The sequence below is a fragment of the Protopterus annectens genome, chromosome 6.part0 (genome assembly GCF_019279795.1).
Source record: "Protopterus annectens isolate FY-2018-M chromosome 6.part0, PAN1.0, whole genome shotgun sequence".
In the NCBI taxonomy this organism is placed as follows: Eukaryota; Metazoa; Chordata; order Ceratodontiformes; family Protopteridae; genus Protopterus; species Protopterus annectens.
The window spans coordinates 78,286,660-78,306,439 of NC_056737.1; the positions used below are offsets into that span (position 1 = coordinate 78,286,660).

Here is a 19,780-nt window from a genome sequence, read left to right on the forward strand (position 1 = left end):
CAGTCCAGTGCCAAGAAGGGGACCATATTTTGTCCTCCTTGCATTATGTCAGTTTTAATCTCTGTCAGTAGTAAGGGGGATACCGATCTGCCCCATTTTGAAAATTACCCCATGAAAATTACTTACATAAAAGGAAGAAATTTGAAAGAACTGTTTGAGGGGGTTAAAGGACACACTAAAGAGAATCTGAAAAGAACAGGCACTTTTAAATGCGGTGCCTGTTCAGAATGTTCTTACATTCTGAACACTGGTTTTGTAAAACTGGAGTGCAGGGGGAGAGAAATAAGTGGACAGGTTTTTTCAAATTGTAACACTACTGAGGTTGTTTATTTAGTTATATGTGGTGCCTGCTCAGCCTTCTATGTAGGCAAAACTGAGCGGAAACTCAAAAGACATATATGAACACATGTACGATTTTTTTTGTGTCTTTTGGCTTTTCCCGGTTAGGGGTCGCCACAGCGGAACTCCGGTCCACTAATGATTGGTAGTTGATTTTTACATGCCGAGTTACCAGCCCTGATGCACAACCTTCAACAAAGGTACGCCCATTCATGCATATCTCCACGCAGAAGACGCTCTAGCTGAGAATCGAACCGGACAGCATCTTACTGTGAGGCGACAACGCTACCGCAGCACCACCACCGCGGGTTGAACACATGTACGATATTAGGACTAATAATGATAGGAATGCCTTATATAACCACACACTAACTTGTAGTGATGCAAAATTTGTATTTTTTGTTCTTGAGAAAGTTCATAGGTTTACAGATAGGTTCATATCCTGGGTGGTCCTTGGGAAACTCGCTTGGAATATAGAGAATAGTTCTGGCAGGTCTCCCTGGATGCCAGTAGACCCCCCGGACTCAATGAGAAAATTTCCACTGCCCCCTTCTGAAAATACAGGCAGCAAAATTATAATATAGAACAATACAGAAGTTCTTTTTCTCATACCAAACAAATTTTTGTGTATATTTTTTTTATGTATATCATACACAAAATACAAACTTTGTTGATAGATGGTTAAAATAACCTAAGCACAAGGGACACTAGGTTTTCATTTCATTATTGTGTTTCTTCTTATTTTTGTAAGTGTAGTTTGCCTTTTGGTCACCAGATAGAGACAGTCCTGTATATTGTGAGCCTCTTTTTAATTGTTTATTCAAACTGTATTTTATAACATTTTCACTAGTTTTTTTACAAGTATTTTTCCAACAGTTTTTATTGCATTTAAATTCAAATGTTGTCTTTTGACTTAGGATGTTATATGTTCAGATACAATTCAGTGTTGATGTTATAGACTGTTTTGGAAGGGTTTTTTAGCCATAGTGTTTTGGGTATATGGTGATAGATTTCATGAATATTCATGATTTTAATTGATGATGACTGCCGATTGGTAGATTTAAAAACTCATCACTGGTATAAATGGGCAGTTTTTTCTGTGTTAATTCATCTGATGAAGTCTGTGGATGAAAACCTAATTATCTGAGTATTTATGTGAAAATACAAGTTGCATTTACATGTTTTCAGGCATCTCTGGAGTGTGGTTCTTCATGGCCTTCTGAACTGTTTAGATTTTGTATCAGATTTAAGCCATTACTAGGCAAAAGCATAAAGGACATATCCTATAGTCAGCATAGTGATAGTGTGGTTATTCCATATGGTAAAGGTGCAGCAGAGGTCAGGAAAATTATTTCCAGAAATTGGACAATATTTAAGGGTAACCCCAGTATATTGAATATTTTTGGGGTGTGAACCAAAGTCTGTGTATAAAACTGGGAGTAATCAGAAGCTACTTTTTAAACAACGTATTTATTTAACACCCCTTCCTGATAAAGGTATGACAAAATGTGGTGCCTGTAGGCAATGTCATTATATTCTGGAACTTAATAACATTGTTTTAAGGGAAGTTGGTTATAACGTAAACCTGATCTAGGGTAATTGCAACACCAAAGGTGTGGTATATATTTCAATTTGTCAGACCTGTGGAGGTTACTATATAGGGAAAACAGAAAAGTTCAAAACTAGAATTTATAGGTTCATAGGTTCATAAGCTAGTACTAGGCTAACTGCCCTTGTGAGCCATTTTAAGCCTAGCCAGTTATCCCCTGTGAGATTCAAACCCTGTACCTTGTGTTTGTAAGGCAAACACCTTAACCATTAGGCCACCCTCCCTATTTGTACAACCTAGAAAATAACTGATACAGTGGCACTCTAAGTTCATGCCAAAGTTTTCTCAGGTCGTTATTAATGCTGTCTCCTCCCCATGCTTTGTTTGGATCCAATTTGGATATCTATCTTTTAATAATCTAATTTGATTCCAGTATCAGAGGTTACCTGGATGCCACTAGGACAATGTATCACCCCTTTTGTATAAAACTGCTTTGCATAAGGTTTTGTAAATATATTTACAATCTGTTAGGGCTGCGAATTTTAAAATCTGTACAGTTTATCAATTTGTATGTCTCAACTCCTACCACACTACATGTATCTATAAAATGGTTTCCTATTATGCTCAATATCTTTAAACAAGTTTTCAAAATTTTCTTGATTTTGTCTCACACAATGTTTAATTTGCCTGTCCAGCTTGTTTATTTCAGTTTTCAAAACTGTAGTTCGACTTCTTTTCCATTTCTTATATGTTGTCTCTGTTCGTATTAAAAAAGTATCCCATTCTTGTGAAAATATGTCCTCCTGAACGTGTGTGCCTAGATCCTGATGAACATCTTTATGGCGTTTTTAAAGGAGAACATCAATAATTCCCTATACAAACACTCATTTCAGTGTCATGGATTTACACGTTTTAAGTGCTGTTTTTCAACAAGTACCAACACATCCTAGGGGTGGTTGGTGGGAATTGTCTCTTGAGCTAAGGGAACTGTATTGGATTATAAAGCTGCAGTCCAACACACCACCAGGTATAAATGGGTACCTCTCCCTGACCCCAGTTCTTAAAAGGAAAGCTCTTGAACTATAACATGTTTCACATATTTTTATGTTATACTTTATCTTGCGACATTTTATATATATTTTTATATATTTCCATATGAGTTAGGGCTACTGAATAGTTAAAGTATTACTATTTAAGTTGTACACTGTTAGATGTTCTTGTATGTAACTATGTCTTTAAAAGAGAGAGAAAATGTTGGTAGTTAATTATTGTCCGTCATGCTATAAATTGCTTGATCAGGCAATGCTTTTTAGTTCTGAAGAAGTTTCTGTCATTTAACTGAGACGAAAGCGCTTAACTGTATTTTTGGAAATAAAATGACTTTTGGTTTTACAAGTGACTGGTACTTTTAAGAGGTATGGAGCTTAAGGTGTGATCCACTCAGAGGCCTTTGTTTTTTCAAGTTATTTATTGGCTTTTCTCCATTTTTGCTTTAAAAATAATATGTTAGCGTAAATGCATAATTATGCACACCACATATATTGTAGTTTTATGTGTTTTACAACTGCATTCTGATATCAAGCTATAAGTGTATTAACAGATGACTGTAGGTAAAGAAAGTGTTGAAGGGGTTAAGGGATGTTACTTTGATCAAGAGAGTCTGATTCTGGAATGCTCAGGAAGGGAGAAAAATAATTTATTAACAGCTGTTAGGCATGCATGTGTACTGTTGGGAATGCTTCGGCTGTTGCTGCCAAGTAGCAAGTTGGCATTAGATAGTGAACAAAATACTATGGTAATGCTTAAAGCTGCATTCACTATTTAATGTGCAGTGGACAAGGGTGCACGCAGATGCTTCTTTCTTTTGTAACACAATGTCATTCCATAGAAGTGCTTTTCTTTACAGGTATACATTTATGTATGTTGCACAATGTTGTGAAATATACAGAAATGAGCATCATTAAACAGAAGCACACTTTTTAGAGATTCACTTTCAGCTTTACCAGTTGACATTGTGAATCTCCCTATGTGAACTGTAAATTCTCAAGTGAATCTTATAAGCATACTGTAAGGATGTACATAAACACTTGTGTTCTATGTTATGCAACTTTTATGAATACCTTAGTCCAGTCCCTATGAAGGCTGTATGAAATGTAAAGAAATTAAGAAAGCTGTCAGTTACTCTGATTTTGCATTGAGACCTTACTTATCTGCCAGTGTTCTAAGGAATGTTGTCATGAGCTTGAGCTTCATAAGAATGATGCATAGGTAGTGAAACATCAGACTGGAAACTGAAGACAAAGTGGGTAAAACAAAATGCTATTATTCATTGTTACAGTGATCTTTTCTTGAAGATTTATTGCTGAGACAAGTATTCTTATATACAACTCTCTGATGATGAATTTAACTCAGTATGATGCTGAGAAAGAGTAAAGAGCATCCCAAGAGGATGTTAATTTCAAGCAACTTTACAGTTTATAACTGCTAATTTTAATTGGACTAGAAATTACATTTTGTAATTGCTAATTTTAATTGCACTAGATATGTTTTGTCACAAAAGAGACAATTGTATCCTGAGTGTAATGGAATCTGCTCTTTCTGTTTTTTTTTTCTCCCACACATTCCCATGACTGCCTTTTTTCAGTATATTAACATTTTTAAAGTAATTTTTTGCTGACCCAAACCCCAAGTTACACTCCATCTGTCATCCCTCCTGTGAAATATTCAGCTGTCCTCTTTCTGTTTTAAGGCAAGAGCTCCATTGGCCCATTCTTCACCCCAGAAGGAAGACCTGGCCATGGAAGCCATTATCCAGGGAGCCAACAGGAGATTTTTTTGTATGCACTTAACTCTGCAACCCTACAGTAGCCTGGCAGGACAGCTAGTGATACTGGATTCAATACATACTCACTACTGTGTATTCCCATCTCCAGCTTAAGTTGGATGGCACAGCTGTGTCACCTTATCTCAGTAGTTGCTGGCTTCCATCTTGTGTAATTGTAGTATATCCAACCTCCTCTTCATGTCAGTAAAACAGCAGGACTAGCCACCTCCCTCCCCCAGTATGGACAGTTTTTAGAGTTTATAAGATGTCTGAAAATGATAGCTGTGGGTTAAAATTTTACACCCCACTATTAAACAGGTTGATATGTATTTTGTGATGTCAGGTTAAAAAATGGCTTAAGAGAATTATTATGTAGATTATAGGTTCACTGAGATTATGGGTAAATAGTTGCATACATGTGCTCTTAAGAGTGGAAGATTTAGAATACTTTCTGTTTTGAAAAAACAGTCCGATATTATTTTGCGTGATTCTTCTGAAATGTTGTCTTGAATTTCAGAGAATGAAGACAGAAAAGGCTGGTAGTTTAAGAACAGCAGTGGAGAAAGCCCCATCCAGATGAACATGGAATGCTTTTGTTTTAGTGTGCTGCTTCCTTAGTAATGCTTTGAAGGCAGCAGTGGTTTGAACAGTGTTAGGGCGCTTCCTGAACACAAAGCTTAATTGTTGGTTTTGAAATGCAACATTTCTTCTGTAATTAAACCGAAGATGAAGGAGACTTACTTACTGTGGAGGGGAGTATGATCTATGTAAGAGATGTTATCAGATTTCATACTAGAAAGGAGAAATACAGTCTTCTACACAGACCATCCAGTGATGAGGATGAGAGACTGGAGAAGAGAATAAAGGTGTGATAAGTAGGAGGCTTACACTTACAGGAATTCTCAGCCTGCCATGAGCAGACTAAGAGAAACTCTGGGTGGGTTGGGGGAATTGAACCATGAAGGCTTAAGCCAGCTGGTAGAGGATTGTACTAGAAAGAACCGAATTTTGGGTGTAGGCTTAAGAAGGACAAAGAAGGCCAAAGATATCCTGGTGAAGATGCTATTAGCCAACAGTGGTCATGTCAGCATATAGTTTTAGAGTAGGGGAAGGGAAAGAAACCAAGGACAAAAACAGTGGATTATGCTGAGCTGGAGGAGATAGTCCAAAAAGAGTTGCGGTACTAGTGAAGACAAAGAAGGGAACAGTATACTATTATCGGTTAGGGATTTGGTAGTCACTGTTACAAACAAGGTACTGGGGAATACATCTTGGAAGACTGAGAATAAGCAGAGTTATTGAATAAATACTTTGCTTTTGGGCTTCACAAAGGAAGGGGGGAGCAGGGTGCCATGCTGGGAGGGAACTCAGGAACAGCAGTGGAAACATCAGGAAGGAGAGAGAGAGAGGAGGAGAAAACAGAAATGGCTGCATTGAGAGTGGCCAAGGCACATGAAATAGATGGACTGCCTCCCAAAGTTCCCAGGAGTGAGGACAGTGTGCTGGCAGATCCTCTGAAAGCAATCTTCAGCAGATTAGTGGCTGGTGTAGAATTGCCTGAAAACTGGAACTCTGCAAGAGTGGTCATTTTGTACAAGGGAGAGACTAGGAAATGAGAGAGCTAAAGGCTAATTTGCTTTAGGTGGCAGGGAAAGTCGTGGAAGATGACTGCTCCATTTACCCTAACTCTGCACCTTAGCTAAGAAAACCCCTGTCTTTAACAGTACCATTATTTGGACAAATTATGTCTGAATGTGGTGTGGTTTCAGTCATCTGATCGCAAAAGGAAAATGTTTGTTTCCTTTTGCAGTCTTTTTTAATTTAGTGATTCTGTATGTTGTTCTTTGAAATGCCAGCATCAATCACTGCTGTTTTGATGCTTGTGAATTTTGATAAAACATGTATACATCTATCTGTATATATCTATATTTATCTTTATTTATATTTGTGTCTGTCTTTCTATGTAGACTACTACTTGGCCTCATCCCTACTTGATTACTTTTCCCTCTCTGGTTATTTTCTCCCAATACCATGATTACTTTTTTGATTTTCTCCACTTAATTTCAGACCTCTGTTGCCAATTATGTAGACCTCTACCATGTTGATTTAGTTCTTAGAACACTTTCTGCTAATTTATGAATATAATATTAGTGCATGTCAGTGTTCTGCTTTATTTTTCCCAGGCCCTGCACATTTTATGGTTCTGAGGGTTAATGTACAATGGTAAGTTCTTTACTAAGTGCAGTCCTTATTTAGGTTTGCTGTGAATTATTTATGATTTTGCTTTGTTTTGGTGAGTTATAAAGAGAGAAGGATCATTTCAGCAAAAATGAGTTGGTCAACTCCTTGATTTCTCCAAGGGGGCAAAGTCCTTGACCACCTGCTGTAGGTGGTTTGTCCCACACACCCCACCTTGTTTTGTATAAACCAAGTTCAAGTTTGCAGTTAATTGGGGAAAAGTAAAAAGAGGAGGTTGACCCCGCTCATTTTCACTGAAATCACAATTTTCTCCTTTAGGATTCACCGAATCATGGGCATCCATTATTTATTTAAGTTTTTAATTTTAGTTTGTTTTTTTCTTCATCATTGACAGTATGCAGCTTTTGGTTATTACCTGCTCACAGGTTATGTTTCTTGATGTTCTGGTAACTTCTAGGCATCTATTTGGGCATTTTAATGCATGTAGCCTTCCTTGGGCATATTTGTTGGTAAGTTTTTGTCTCTCTTCTTTGAGCTGTAAAAAAAGGACAGAGTGAGAGTATTGGGGGCTCACAGGTCCTTCCCCTAAAGACTACTGCTAGGAACAGTTCCTGAGCTCATTATGTGGATACCCAGTCAACAGCAGCTGTCCTGTTATCTGAGCATTTGCATGTAGGGGGAATGTACGTGTACAGGTGTACTTCATGATACTATTCACCATCAGCCATGAGAAAGGAAAATGATAAATGCTCTTTCCTTTGGAGTCATGATTCATGTCATGCTTTTCCATCCTTCCTGTCTGGTCCAGAAGGCACAAGTAAAGTCCAGAAGGGCAGGGCAAACTTATTTCTTACTATACAAAATGAGCTAGATAACCATGGTGTCCAATTGTGCTACAGCTACAATGTTGCCCAGTCATACACCTTCCTGTTTGTAAAAATACCTGATGTGATGGTGTCCTATCTTGCCTTCATTCTTAGCAGGTTGCGTTCAGAACCAATCCTTGGTTAAGACTCAATGTATACAATAGCTCGAGGTCTTCCAGTAGCTCGTAGCTAAAACCCTATGCCATCATGCACTAAGACAGTTCCCCAGATTTCATTTGCCTCTAAACAAGATTGGGTCCTCTTCCTATTGGCTCTGGCTAAGTAGAATCTGTTTTCTACATTTTTTGAAAATTGCTAGCTTTTTCAAACTGTTTTATTGTAGCTTATATTTTCTGAGTGAATTGTGTGTGCCTCTATTTTTCTCTACTGAGTTGTTGTTGCTGTTGGGCCATCTTTTTTCCCATTAGGTCATTCTCCCCTATCCCGGCTTTAAATTTATTTCTTAAAAGCCCTTTTTAGTTAGAGGGCTTTCCTTTACCTTTTTCATTATTTTTCTTCTGGACTATTTAGGCAGGTTCATTTATCTTAGAGAACTGCCTTAGTCCTTTTGACTTAGAGGATTTTCCCCTTTATTTTTCCTTCTTAAATTCCTTAAGGATAGCTTGTTTAAATTAGAGAGCTACCTTTTGCCAGTTTAAATTAGAGAGCCTTTTTCTTGAAGTGTTTTTGGTGTGATTGTTTTTGTTATTATAGTTAAAAAAAATAAAAAAATAGTAGTAAAATACATATATTTTTTCTTTAAATTGTTAGCTGCTTTACTGCTGCTGCTGTTGTTAATCAATATAATGTCTTCAAAGGATCCCAAGGAAACTAAACCCTCTGGGTTTAAAAAATGTGTAGTCAAAAGATGTCTCTTACTGATGGACACACCATTTGTGTGTACTGTCTTGGAGCAGATCACCTACAAGAGTTCTGTGCCATCTGTCACTCCTTTAGCCACAGAGTATTACTGGAAAGGGACAAACAAACTTATATTTAGAGGCTTGTTGAAGACCGCTTTTTCAGAAGCAGTCGAAGAATGTCCGGGTGCTTCAAAGTTGGGCCAGTCCCCTTCTTCAAGGTCAGAAAAGTCAGGGAAAATGTCCTCATCCTCTCTCGATCTTCCAGGAGCCTGTCTGATGATGATGTGGATCACCTGGTGCAGAAGTTGTTAAAGACACCGGCACTTGCCAAACTGTTGTCGGATCCAACCCAGAGGGCTTCTGAACTGACAAACCTACCTTTTCACTATCGATTTCTCCTCCAATCCAATCTCATACCTTGGAGACAGAATGTCCAAAACTGATCATAGTGGAACCGTTGGAAGCCGAGACCTATCACAGGATCTTTGGGTCCTACTGTTGCTCCGACATCCTCGGTTCCATGTGAACTTGAGGAGTCTGGGAACCAATGCTCTCCAGTCCGGCCCAGGCAGGAGAGTGAACTTGCCTCTCGGGGCATCTGCTCGGGTGAGCTCAGCTCCTACCTCAGCCTCTGAGCCAACCCCCTTGGTTCCGGGGATTCCCTCTGGTTCTTTGGAGCTGGGGAGTTTCCTTGGATCAGGGGTGGGGGGCTTTCAAGGTGATGAGATTGTTGTCTCCACAGACAGTAGCTCTTGGATTGGGACAGTTTTCTCCCGAAGGCACCATTGTGTGTCTCGACACTACTGCATCCACAGAGGCACTTGGAAGAGACTATGCAAGAAGAAGCATTTAGACTCCCCAGAGGAGTCCGTCACATCTGATACAGACCTTGATGATTCAGAAGGGTCCCCACGGTTGCCATATGAGGAGGTCTCCTTCGCGGACATCCTGGAAATACTTAAACAGAGAGGTGGCTGGAAGTCCATCAACCCTTCTGAAGAAGAGTCTGTATACCTGAAGACCTTTGGGTCACACCCTTCCACCACTTAGGTGTCTCCGCCTTTCGACGAACTCATAGACTTAGTTTCTCAAAAGGTGTTAGAGTCTCCATATTCAGTGGAACCTGTTTCTCGGAGGCTAAACAAATTCATCACATCACCAGCAGATAAAAATTTTGTAACCAAAGGAGTCCCAGTAGATGCTATGGTGGTGGCAGAAGCCTCCAAATAGGAACTCTCAGAGACGTCTTCCTCTATCCATCTGCCGAACAAAGAGTCTCGTACTATGGACAGATATGGAAAGCGCATCTTTTCTTCCATGACTTTTGCGCTTAGATCACTGAATTATCTCACTTATTTTACTAAACTTCAGAGAGATCTCCTGAAAGAGCTGGGAGATACCCTCCAAGGTCAGTAGCTGAAGGGATATCAGAGAAGGTTTCATGTCAGCTCGCCACCTTAAATTCAGTGGTCAACTCCTCCATAAGGCTCATTTCTTATGCAGTGGATGGGGTGAGCAGGGCAGCAGGTTCAGGAATTTCCCTAAGGAAACATTCCTGGATGTGCTTGTGTGACTTTGCGGAGTGCTTTAAATCTTCCTTTGTGAACGTCCCTTTTGATGGCTCATCCTTGTTCCGGCCAAAAGTCAGAGACACACTAACCAGGTGTGAACAAGAAGGAAAGACTCTCTGCCGTAGGAGTCCATTTTTCCCTACCTACCAGACCTTATCCTAAAGGTCAAAAAGGAGGAAAAATGTGGTTTCAAAAATGTCAGAGAGCTTTCCAGGACACATGTGCTAATTCTTCCCCCAGAGGCAGAGGGGCAAGTACTAATGGAAGACATTGACCACCTGGCAGAGGGACTCTACAAAACCAGGGTGACAGGGAAACATTCCTTGGTAAGCCCTTTCAGCGCTCCTGAACGGAACCTGTCCATCTCTGAAGGCAGTTGGAGGCTGATTATCTTTGTACCCAGAAGCCTAGCTAACAGTAACAAAAGACAAGTGGGTAGAAAGCATCATATCCAGAGGTTACTCCATACCCTTTTCTTTCCCTGTCCCAAAAACAAAAAAAAACATCCCGGACATTCCACCCAGTCAAAGTGAACAGGCAACTCTAGAAATACAAAGGTTGCTAGACAAAAGAGTCATCCAAACAGTCCCCGCAGACCAGACTTCTTTTCAAACCTCCCTTCAGTCTCATCTACTATCATCTTTGATCACTAACATTATTGTTAGAACAAACACTAAACTTGTATAAACACTTTGACTTGTACTTTTAATTATATCATCAGTAGTACTTTTGACTTTAGATATAGTTTAACATTTCTGTTTTTTTTAAACGTATTCTCCCTGATTTTGTATTTTAAAATTTATATTTATGCTTTTGTATACTGTATATTCCATACTTGTTATATTCTGTTAACTGCTTTTGGAGCTTTTCTCCCCCGGGCCTCCACTGAAAATGGGATCTGCTTGGCCCAGTGGAATTCCCTGGTCATCAAACTGGAAATAAAATAAATAGGCTCCAGGACTTACTCAAGGTTTTTTTTAGTTCCAAAGAAAACAGAGGACTGGAGACTCATCCTGGATCTCAGCAAAGTAAACAAATCAGTAAGAAAGTCAAAGTTCAAGATGGTAACACTGCAGTCAGTACTCCCTTTTCTGGGAAAAGACTATTGGGTGTGCTCTCTAGACCTTCAGGATGTGTACTACCATATAAAAATGGACAGCTGGTCCAGGAGTGATTCGCGCTTTCAGCTGAGAGCTGGTCATTACCAGTTCCGGGCTGTGCCCTTTGGCCTCACTACAGCCCCCAGAGTGTTCAGCAAGTGTGTGGCAGTAGTAGCATCTCACTTGAGATGCCTAAGATTCTGAGTGTTTCCATAGCTAGACAACTGGCTCTTAACCGCCACCACTGAGCATCTACTATCCAAAGCAAGAGACACTACCTTGCATCTCTCCTGTCACCTAGGAATCACAATAAACTAATATGCCTTGTTTCCATCTCAGCATATTATTTTTATAGGAGCAGATCTAGACACAACAAAAATTATGGCAAAATTTTCCTCCAAAAGGATTCAAGTTCCACGACATAGGGTTCTAAACCTACTTTCAAAGAAAAAAGTACAAGTGAGAACAGTCCTAAAAGTCTTGGGGACCATGGCAGAAGCAATAACCATGATTCCATTAGCACGTCTGCATATGAGAATTCTGCAGTGGCTACTGTTCAGTCAGTGGTCCATGCAGGAACTACCCATGTCCCACCAAATCTTGATAACAGAATCTTGCAAGAAAGACCTTCATTGGTGGCTTCACTCCACTCATGTGACATTAGGTCGACCCTTTGTTCTTCCACATCTGTTAACCATAGTGACCACGGATGCTTCCCAGATGGGGGGGCATTATCTGGGGAGGACAGTCCAAGGCACTTGGCAGGATCACGAGACCCATTTGCACATCAGTGTCCCAGAGATGAACAAGCATTCCAAGACTCTCTTCCACTAGGGACTGTTGCAATATAGACAAACAACATGTCAGTTGTCTGGTACATAAACAAACAAGGAGGAACCAGGTCTTACCCCCTTGTCGGGAGGCCCTGAGAGTATGGCAGTGGTTGACCACCTCCCAACACTTTGTGATAGCAACCCACATCCTTGGGAAAATCCAACATGATAGCAGACAGACTCAGCAGAGGGATTCTGATGCCTCATGAGTGGTCCCTAAAACAAGAAGTAGCGCAAATGGGGCCAGCCTTGATGCAATCTTTTTGCCATGTCCATAAACACCAAATGCAGCAACTACTTTGCCCTGATCCCCCTCTGAGGGAGTCACCAAGGGATGCACTTGTTCATGATTGGCCCTCGGGTCTACTCTAACCTTTATCTCCCTTTCCATTGATACCCAAAGTTCTTCAGAAAGCCAATTACTTGGGAAGGAACTTAATACTCTTCGACCCATACTGGCGTCATCAAACCTGGTTCTCTGTCCATTGGCCTCATCTCCAGGAGGAGCCTTGGATTGTGGATCCAGTTCCAGACCACCTGACTCATGCATCAGGGACACTCTATCCCTCCCTCCAAACCCTCAAATTCACAGCTTGGATGCTCCAATTTCCAATCATAGCCAGGCTCCCTAACCTTTACCCATCAGTAAAACATATCCTGATTTCATCTCATAAGACTTCACGAGAAAGTTGTATAGAGGTAAAAGGAAAAGATTTTTTCTGTGGGCCTTGAACAATCACATTGATCCCTTTTCTGCCCCAATTGCTTCCTTTCTTGAATTCTTAGCAAAGCTGTTTGATGAAGGCACACCTGCTGCTACTATTAAGAGTTCAATTATCAGTGATTTCTAATGATCATTTTGACGACTCAAGCTTCAATGTGATGTCTCACAGACTCTGCAAAGCCTTTCTTAAAGGTGCCCTTTTATTAAGACCACCTGTTAAAGCCCCTCTAGCAGCATTGGGACCTGCATTTTATTTTATCCCGACTGATTCTCCTCCCATTTGAGACTGCATCAACCTGTGATCTTAAGTATCTGACATGGAAAACAATTCTTTTGATAGCTATTACTTCTGTTAGAAGAGTTTCAGAGCCCCAAGCTTTGTCAATAAAGCCTACATACTTGATTTTCCACAGAGACAGAGTATCTCTATGAGCAAACCCATTCTTTCTATCAAAAGTATGTTCCGAATCCAGTTTGAACCAATCCATAGAACTACCAGTTTTTTCCCCAACTATGAGAATAAAACAGAATATATGTTGCACCAAGTAGGTGTACATAGGCAGTTATGTTTTTACCTACACAGAACAAAGGACTTCAGAAAATCTGAACAATCATTTGCATCCTTTTCAGACTCAAAGAAACGTGCTCCTGTATCTAAAGTCACACTTTCAAAATGGCTATCAGATTGCATTACCTTTACTTACAGATCTCAAGACAGAGCTTTCCCGTACAGTGAAAGGTCACTCTACAAGAGCCATTGCAGCCTCTTCTGCCTTTAGGGTGAGACTACCTATTGATATAATTTGTGCTGCAGCAACATGGGCAAGGCCAGATACCTTTATCACTCATTACAAAGTCAACTTGGTCTTCAGGAACAGGACCTCTTTTGGGTCCACTGTTCTGAAAAATATACTCCCATGAGCCACCCAAGAAAGATGGTGCTAGGGACTCTGTCCCAACCTGCTAAGAATGAAGGCGAGATAGGACAACATCACATAAAGAAGTTATGTACTCACCATAACGTTCCATGTGTGTTATCCATCTCGCCTTCATTCTTGCATACCACCCTCCTTCCCCCAGCCCTTTGTTCCTGGAAGATCAAGCAGATACACAGTTGGCTATGAATGTTCTCTGGCCTTCTTAATTGCTCTATAACATATTCTATATCTGCAAACAAGATGTAGGGAACTCTCTACATAATGGGATAGGGTTTTAGCCACGAGCTAGTGGAAGACCTCAAGCTTTTGTATAGGCCAAGTTGGAACCGAGGATCAGTTCCAAACCCAACCTGCTAAGATTAAAGGCGAGATGAACAACACACATGGAATGATTGGTGAGTACATAACTTCTTTTTTTATAACATTAGTCACTTAAACAGTTAATACGCCTGTCTCCCTGCCTTCATTCCTGAAGAATTTGCTTTTAATTACAAATAGATTTCCATTGTTTACATGAATGATTTGTGTCCTGCAGGAAGTCAGAAGGCCTTTGACTTGAAAGCTGTATCTGGCTAGATAGAAAATATTCTCATTTTAGGCAGCTGACTAGTCCACAAATTCTGTCCAGTCTATAGTATGCTTGGCTGTTTAAATAACCTTTTTAAAGACAGAGTTTTTAATTCTTCCTTTAACATACAGCTATCTTGCCTTATTACTCTCTTTATATTTGACTTCCTGCAGTTTTGACCACCATGTGTTAACCCTTCAAAATCTTTCTGATGTTTGCATTTAAAGCCACCATTAAAAGAATCCTATGGTTGAGGCCACCTTGGTATATCCTGCCACAGATTTGGGACTTTAACTTTGCAGTATAATAGCTGGCATTATCACCCTTTACACCAGCTGCTTCCTTGGACTTCAACTGCTGATAGACACTGTGGTTTCTTGCAGTTACCAGAGCATGAAGGATTTTCATCTACAAAGCTATGTATGCAATAAACCCTTTGGTGTTTTTCACATTATTGGTGCAATCATGAGAACCCATAATTTCATGGCAGATGTAGTTTTATTTATATCTTTGAACTGTTTTGTACAACTGCTAGTCTCCTTTGTGAAGGAAAACAAAGGTAGAAGAATGTTACAAAGGTAATTCATTTCTGTGTGGAGAGAACCACAATCTTCCAAAAATCTGACCAGCTCTTTTTTGCTTTCCTGAGTAGCAAGCAAGGCTGACTGATTAACCTCAGACAGTTAAGGTAGGGATCATTTGGTCTACACAGAAAAATGGCAGCAGCAGTGTGCCACAGAGTTCTTTTCTGGGGCCGTTCTCTTTGTTATATACTTCTGTGATATGAAAGCTGATGTTAAGGGGCTATGACTTTGTTGATTATTGCAAACTGAGGGCAGTTATCAAATCCCATTTTGACACACAAATTCTGCAGAGAGGGCTTCAGTAAACATATTTTGGTGTGATGATTGTGGTCTTGTCTCCACTGACAAGGTATTTTGTAGTTTTCTTTGATAAGTCTAACATCAGTACTACTTCCTATATAGATAACATTACACTTAAATTTGGCAGTCATCAGGCACTTTGGTAGTTAGATTCGTAACAGGTTCTTCTTTGGCCACAACATCAGTGGTGTCATCAGAAAATATTGCTGCTTTGTGCATCTTAACCTTCATATCTAATTTGGTTCCAAAGAAGTTGTAGTCCCCCTTTATTTCTCCCTCTTATTAAGCTTGCCATTGAATATAATGTCCACTTCTGCTTGTATCTCACTAATCAACTACACCAACATGAGAGACTTCAACATTTCCTCACATAAAAAGATCTAAGATATCAGCACCCTTAACTACTCTTAGAGACGACTGAAAGCTCTGTCCCTTTACCTATTGTTGTAGAGTCTTGAAGAGTGATTTCCACTTAGCCTTCCTTGCTAGGGATGACCCAGCAGTCTTTAAGCGCCACGTAAACAGAGGCAATAATAAAAGAATCACATGCTGTAGAGCCCTAAACCTGTAGTAACAGTGACCTCAGATGGAGTGATAGGCACCTAACCTAATATTTAATAATAATAATAATAATTTATTTACTGGGTAGACCCACTTAGGACAGTCCCTTTTCAGGAGCAACCCAAGTGCCTTGTCTAGTTAAGTGACTTGCTCAAATAAACAATTTTCGAATGAGGGCTGAGGAAGTCAAGTACTGTACCTTAATGCCCTGCACCAACTTCCAGAGAGATAGTGTACTGCCTTTAATTGTGTAGAGGTCTTAAATAACAACCTTTAATACCAGTATGGATGACTAAACTGGTGCTCTTAAGTGTTCATGTGGGATATATGGGCAAAATCTGCTTAATGTGGACATTGTTAATGATTCCCCCAGTACAGGGTGATGTGATTGAGATTCTCAGTGGTCTTCTTGGCCTAAAACCTAGTGTAAGACTTTGTGAAACTGTCCTGCTGTGGTGGAATAGCCTTGACTATTTGCAAAACAAGAAAAATGGTGGCTAACTTCATTGAATAGAAGACAGTTATGTACAGTACTTTGTTGATGAAGTCTGTATGTAGATGTAGTCCTTCCATTTTCTCTCCAATTTTTCCCTTCAGTCACATTTATGTGTCATTCATTTAGCTGTAAGAAAACTAGGCCAGGTGATGAGGACAACAGTGAGTGGAACTATTTGTTTTAATATTGCTGCAGGAGTAGGTGTAGCTTAATTCAGCAAATCAACATTCATCACCTTTACTATCTGGAAAAAAAACAGTTGTCTTAATGCAGAATTTAATGAGAGAGATCCCAGTGTTTTCACTGCACACAACCTGAGTACTATAATACACTCTGAAGTCATCATACTTTAGCAGAAAGGAAATATTCCTCAGTGCATTAACTTGAGGGCCAGTGAAAAATTTGATGAGTTAGGCCTCTTCATTGAAATCTGTAGTGTTCAGGTGAGCTCCTCCCTTGCAAGACTCTGTCCCTCAAAGTTCTGCTGTTATGATATGAACTAGATTTTGTTTGGGGACGGACTTTCTTATAGCTCTGTGTGTGTGTGAGGTATGACTTTTCTGTGTCTCACTACACCAATATCCAAAATGATGCCATTAAACCTTTTAGCTCCTTCTGGTTTCCCATTATCTCTAATATTTTTATTTATCTAAGTGTTCACACTGAATGATGAGGACTGTCCTAGAAGATCAGAAATGATGGTGGCTATTTCTTTTAATGATGTAACTTAATGATACAATTTTATACTGATTGTGATTTCTTTCTTTCTGCAGGTTGGTGACCTACAGAGCAGCTATATTGCGGCCCAGAAAGCACATACCTCTTTCCCAGATCATGTTGACACTCAACAGCTCATCAATCAGCTCAAACAGCACTTTGCTATGCAGTAGTAAAGCAGTGTGCTATCAGCAGTCCTTTAGCAGACTTCCCATATCTGTTATGTATCATTACAGATGAGAGAGTTGTACCACTTCAGCCCCTGATGGTCTAGGAGACTTCAGATCTCTGCAATCTGTAATTACAGCTAAGCAACATTTGTACCACTTCAGCCCCTGTTGGACTAGGACACTTCAGAAGTCTGTGATCTAACATTAAAGAAGAGACAGTTGTACCAGTTCAGCCCCTGCTGCTTTAGGAGACTTCTCATATCCACTGATTATCATTATGAATGAGTGACAATACCACTTCGGTTCCAGTTAGGCTGAGACTTCCTGTCTCTGGTTTGCAGTGTTGCAGACAAGTGACCTTTGTACGATTTCAGTCCTGTGTGCTATTTGTCACTTCCTGTCTCTGCTGTGTAACATTTCAGTTCAACATGCTATATGTGATTTCCTATCTTAGCTAATATTACAGAGAAGTGACATTTGTACCACTTCAGTTCCACTTGCTTTGGGAGACTTCCTATCTCTGCTGTGTGACATTACAGAAAAGTGACACGTATACTACTTTTGTCATTCAGGTGTATTACCAGGAAGAGCAGCAGAGCCTACAATGATATGCTTTGCAGCAGGTTCCTAACTAGTAGAGTTGTGCAGTACTAGTCATCAGGACTGTCTATGTCTTACAGCCAAAGCCCACTCTGAGGTAGTATATGCAGTACTTTGGCAGTGAAGTCTTGTGTCCATATTTTTGTACAGATTATGGGTTTGAGCTCATGAATGTTTAGTCATCATTCATCTTTCTTAACTAGCATTTCACCTGGCTCTGCTGTGTAAGTGGTCTTGTAAATGTCTTTGTGGTAAGCATGCATCCCCTTTTGATGGGCACCAGCACAATCTTTGTGTGAGAACTAAGCATTACATGTATAGTAACCACTGCAAGTGCTTCACTAAAGTTATAAGGCACAGGAAAAGACATTCATGACGTTTTTCTAGTTAAAAGTTGGCTATATTGAAGGTGGTGCCTTCATATATGATCTGTGTTTTTATAAATACCACAGTAAGTCTAAGTAGGAGAAAAGGATATGTGATCAGATAAAACCACTTAAGTTTATAAGGTCTAATGATGGGCAAAAAGATCCAGGCATGTCTGTTGCCCTTCTTTTTCCTCCTCCTTAGCCATGACAGCTTACCTCCACAGTATTCAAAGGTGTTGCCTTTAATGATGCCAGTGTCTTTTCTATGTAAGGTTTCTTATTCAAAATGTAACCAGTAGTAGTGGCAGATGTTCTTCATGTTTCACTGTTGTAGTCATTACATTTGGGTAATCTGCTGGCAGGTTGCCCTCAGTCGGCCTGATTAACAAAGTCTTGGGTCCTGCGTCAGTTGCTATCCCTTCTTCCATGATGTCAGGTCGTCGGGGGTATAAAACATGCAGCCGATGCCATTACATCAGTCTTTCTTGCCGCGCAGTGCCCGAAGCAGAAGCAGTTTGCAAGTGCCGGTCGGCCGACTCCTGAAATTTTCGTTTTCGAGTTTCAGAACCGAAGTCTTCAACTTAAAGCTAAGTAGCCCCATTGGGTAAACTTTTTCTTGCTCCTTACTGATGTCAGTAAAAGTTATTAATTGCATTACTTGTATACCTCAAAGATTTTCATTTGTACTGTATTCCTTACCTAGGCCCTGACCACGACATACCTTGCTGTCGGTTTTGTGCTTTATTTAATCAACTTACTGTCCGTCGTCGGTACATTTTTGCCTCGAAATATTTTGGTTCTCTGTTTAATTATCCAGAAATGTCGTCGGTTAGCCATCCGACTACCGGGATTCTGAAAAAATGCAAAGATAAAGACAGAGACAGGCCGCCAAGGTCCAAAACTGCCGACGATGCCTCTCCTAAGCCAGTCACCAGTTCTCTGGTACTCAGTGAGGCGCTTTCGCAGCCCCTTATACCCGCTACTTCTGATTCACAGGCTTCTACTGGGACCCATTCGGAGTCTGGAATGCCGCAAGATACTTCACCTATGGAACCCGCGGATGTCTCTACCTTGGATGGGTCCGGAGCCACTGTGCATGCACCGGCTTCTGAGGGTGTATTCAGGCCTACAGACTTGCATATTAAATTGACACCGCCTTCATTACTAAGGCCCAAATCTCGATCCATGTCTAAAAAAACCGACGCCCAGGCCACATGTTCAGGCCCCTATGCCTAAAAAACAAGTGATAAAAATGGCTGAAGATCTAATTACTCTAATCAGGGGTAGTCAACCCCCCCCCCCTCTAAGAGGCCTAGGGCTGAGCTTGATTATGAATCTTCTGATCAGGATTCTGTTTCTTCTGACTCTTCTAATAACCTGGATTTGTCCATACCTACTTATGAGGATTCTGATGCAGAGGATTCCATTCCCTCTGCTTCCCCTCCTGAGGATTTTTCTTTTGGGGAAACTTTACATACTTTAAGGGAGCATTTCCACTGGGAAAGACAGGAATTTTCTGATTCTAAAAGGAGGCTTAGAGATGTCCTTCTTCTACCTCAGCATAGGCCTTTGGCTATACCTCCTGTACTAGACATTGTTGATGATGTGTT

The 19,780-nt window shown here is 40.3% G+C and overlaps 1 protein-coding gene across 1 annotated transcript in view; it reads left to right on the top strand.

Moving 5' to 3' along the window:
* TTC8 (tetratricopeptide repeat domain 8) overlaps positions 1-18,546 on the top strand; it is a gene marked incomplete in the record, with an annotated part of 1,400,571 nt that extends 1,382,025 nt beyond the window's left edge. Inside the window, 1 exon segment of the mRNA XM_044073859.1 lies at positions 17,089-18,546. Within this exon segment, the coding sequence (XP_043929794.1) occupies positions 17,089-17,205 (117 nt within the window).
* Between the last annotated feature and the right edge of the window lie 1,234 nt (positions 18,547-19,780).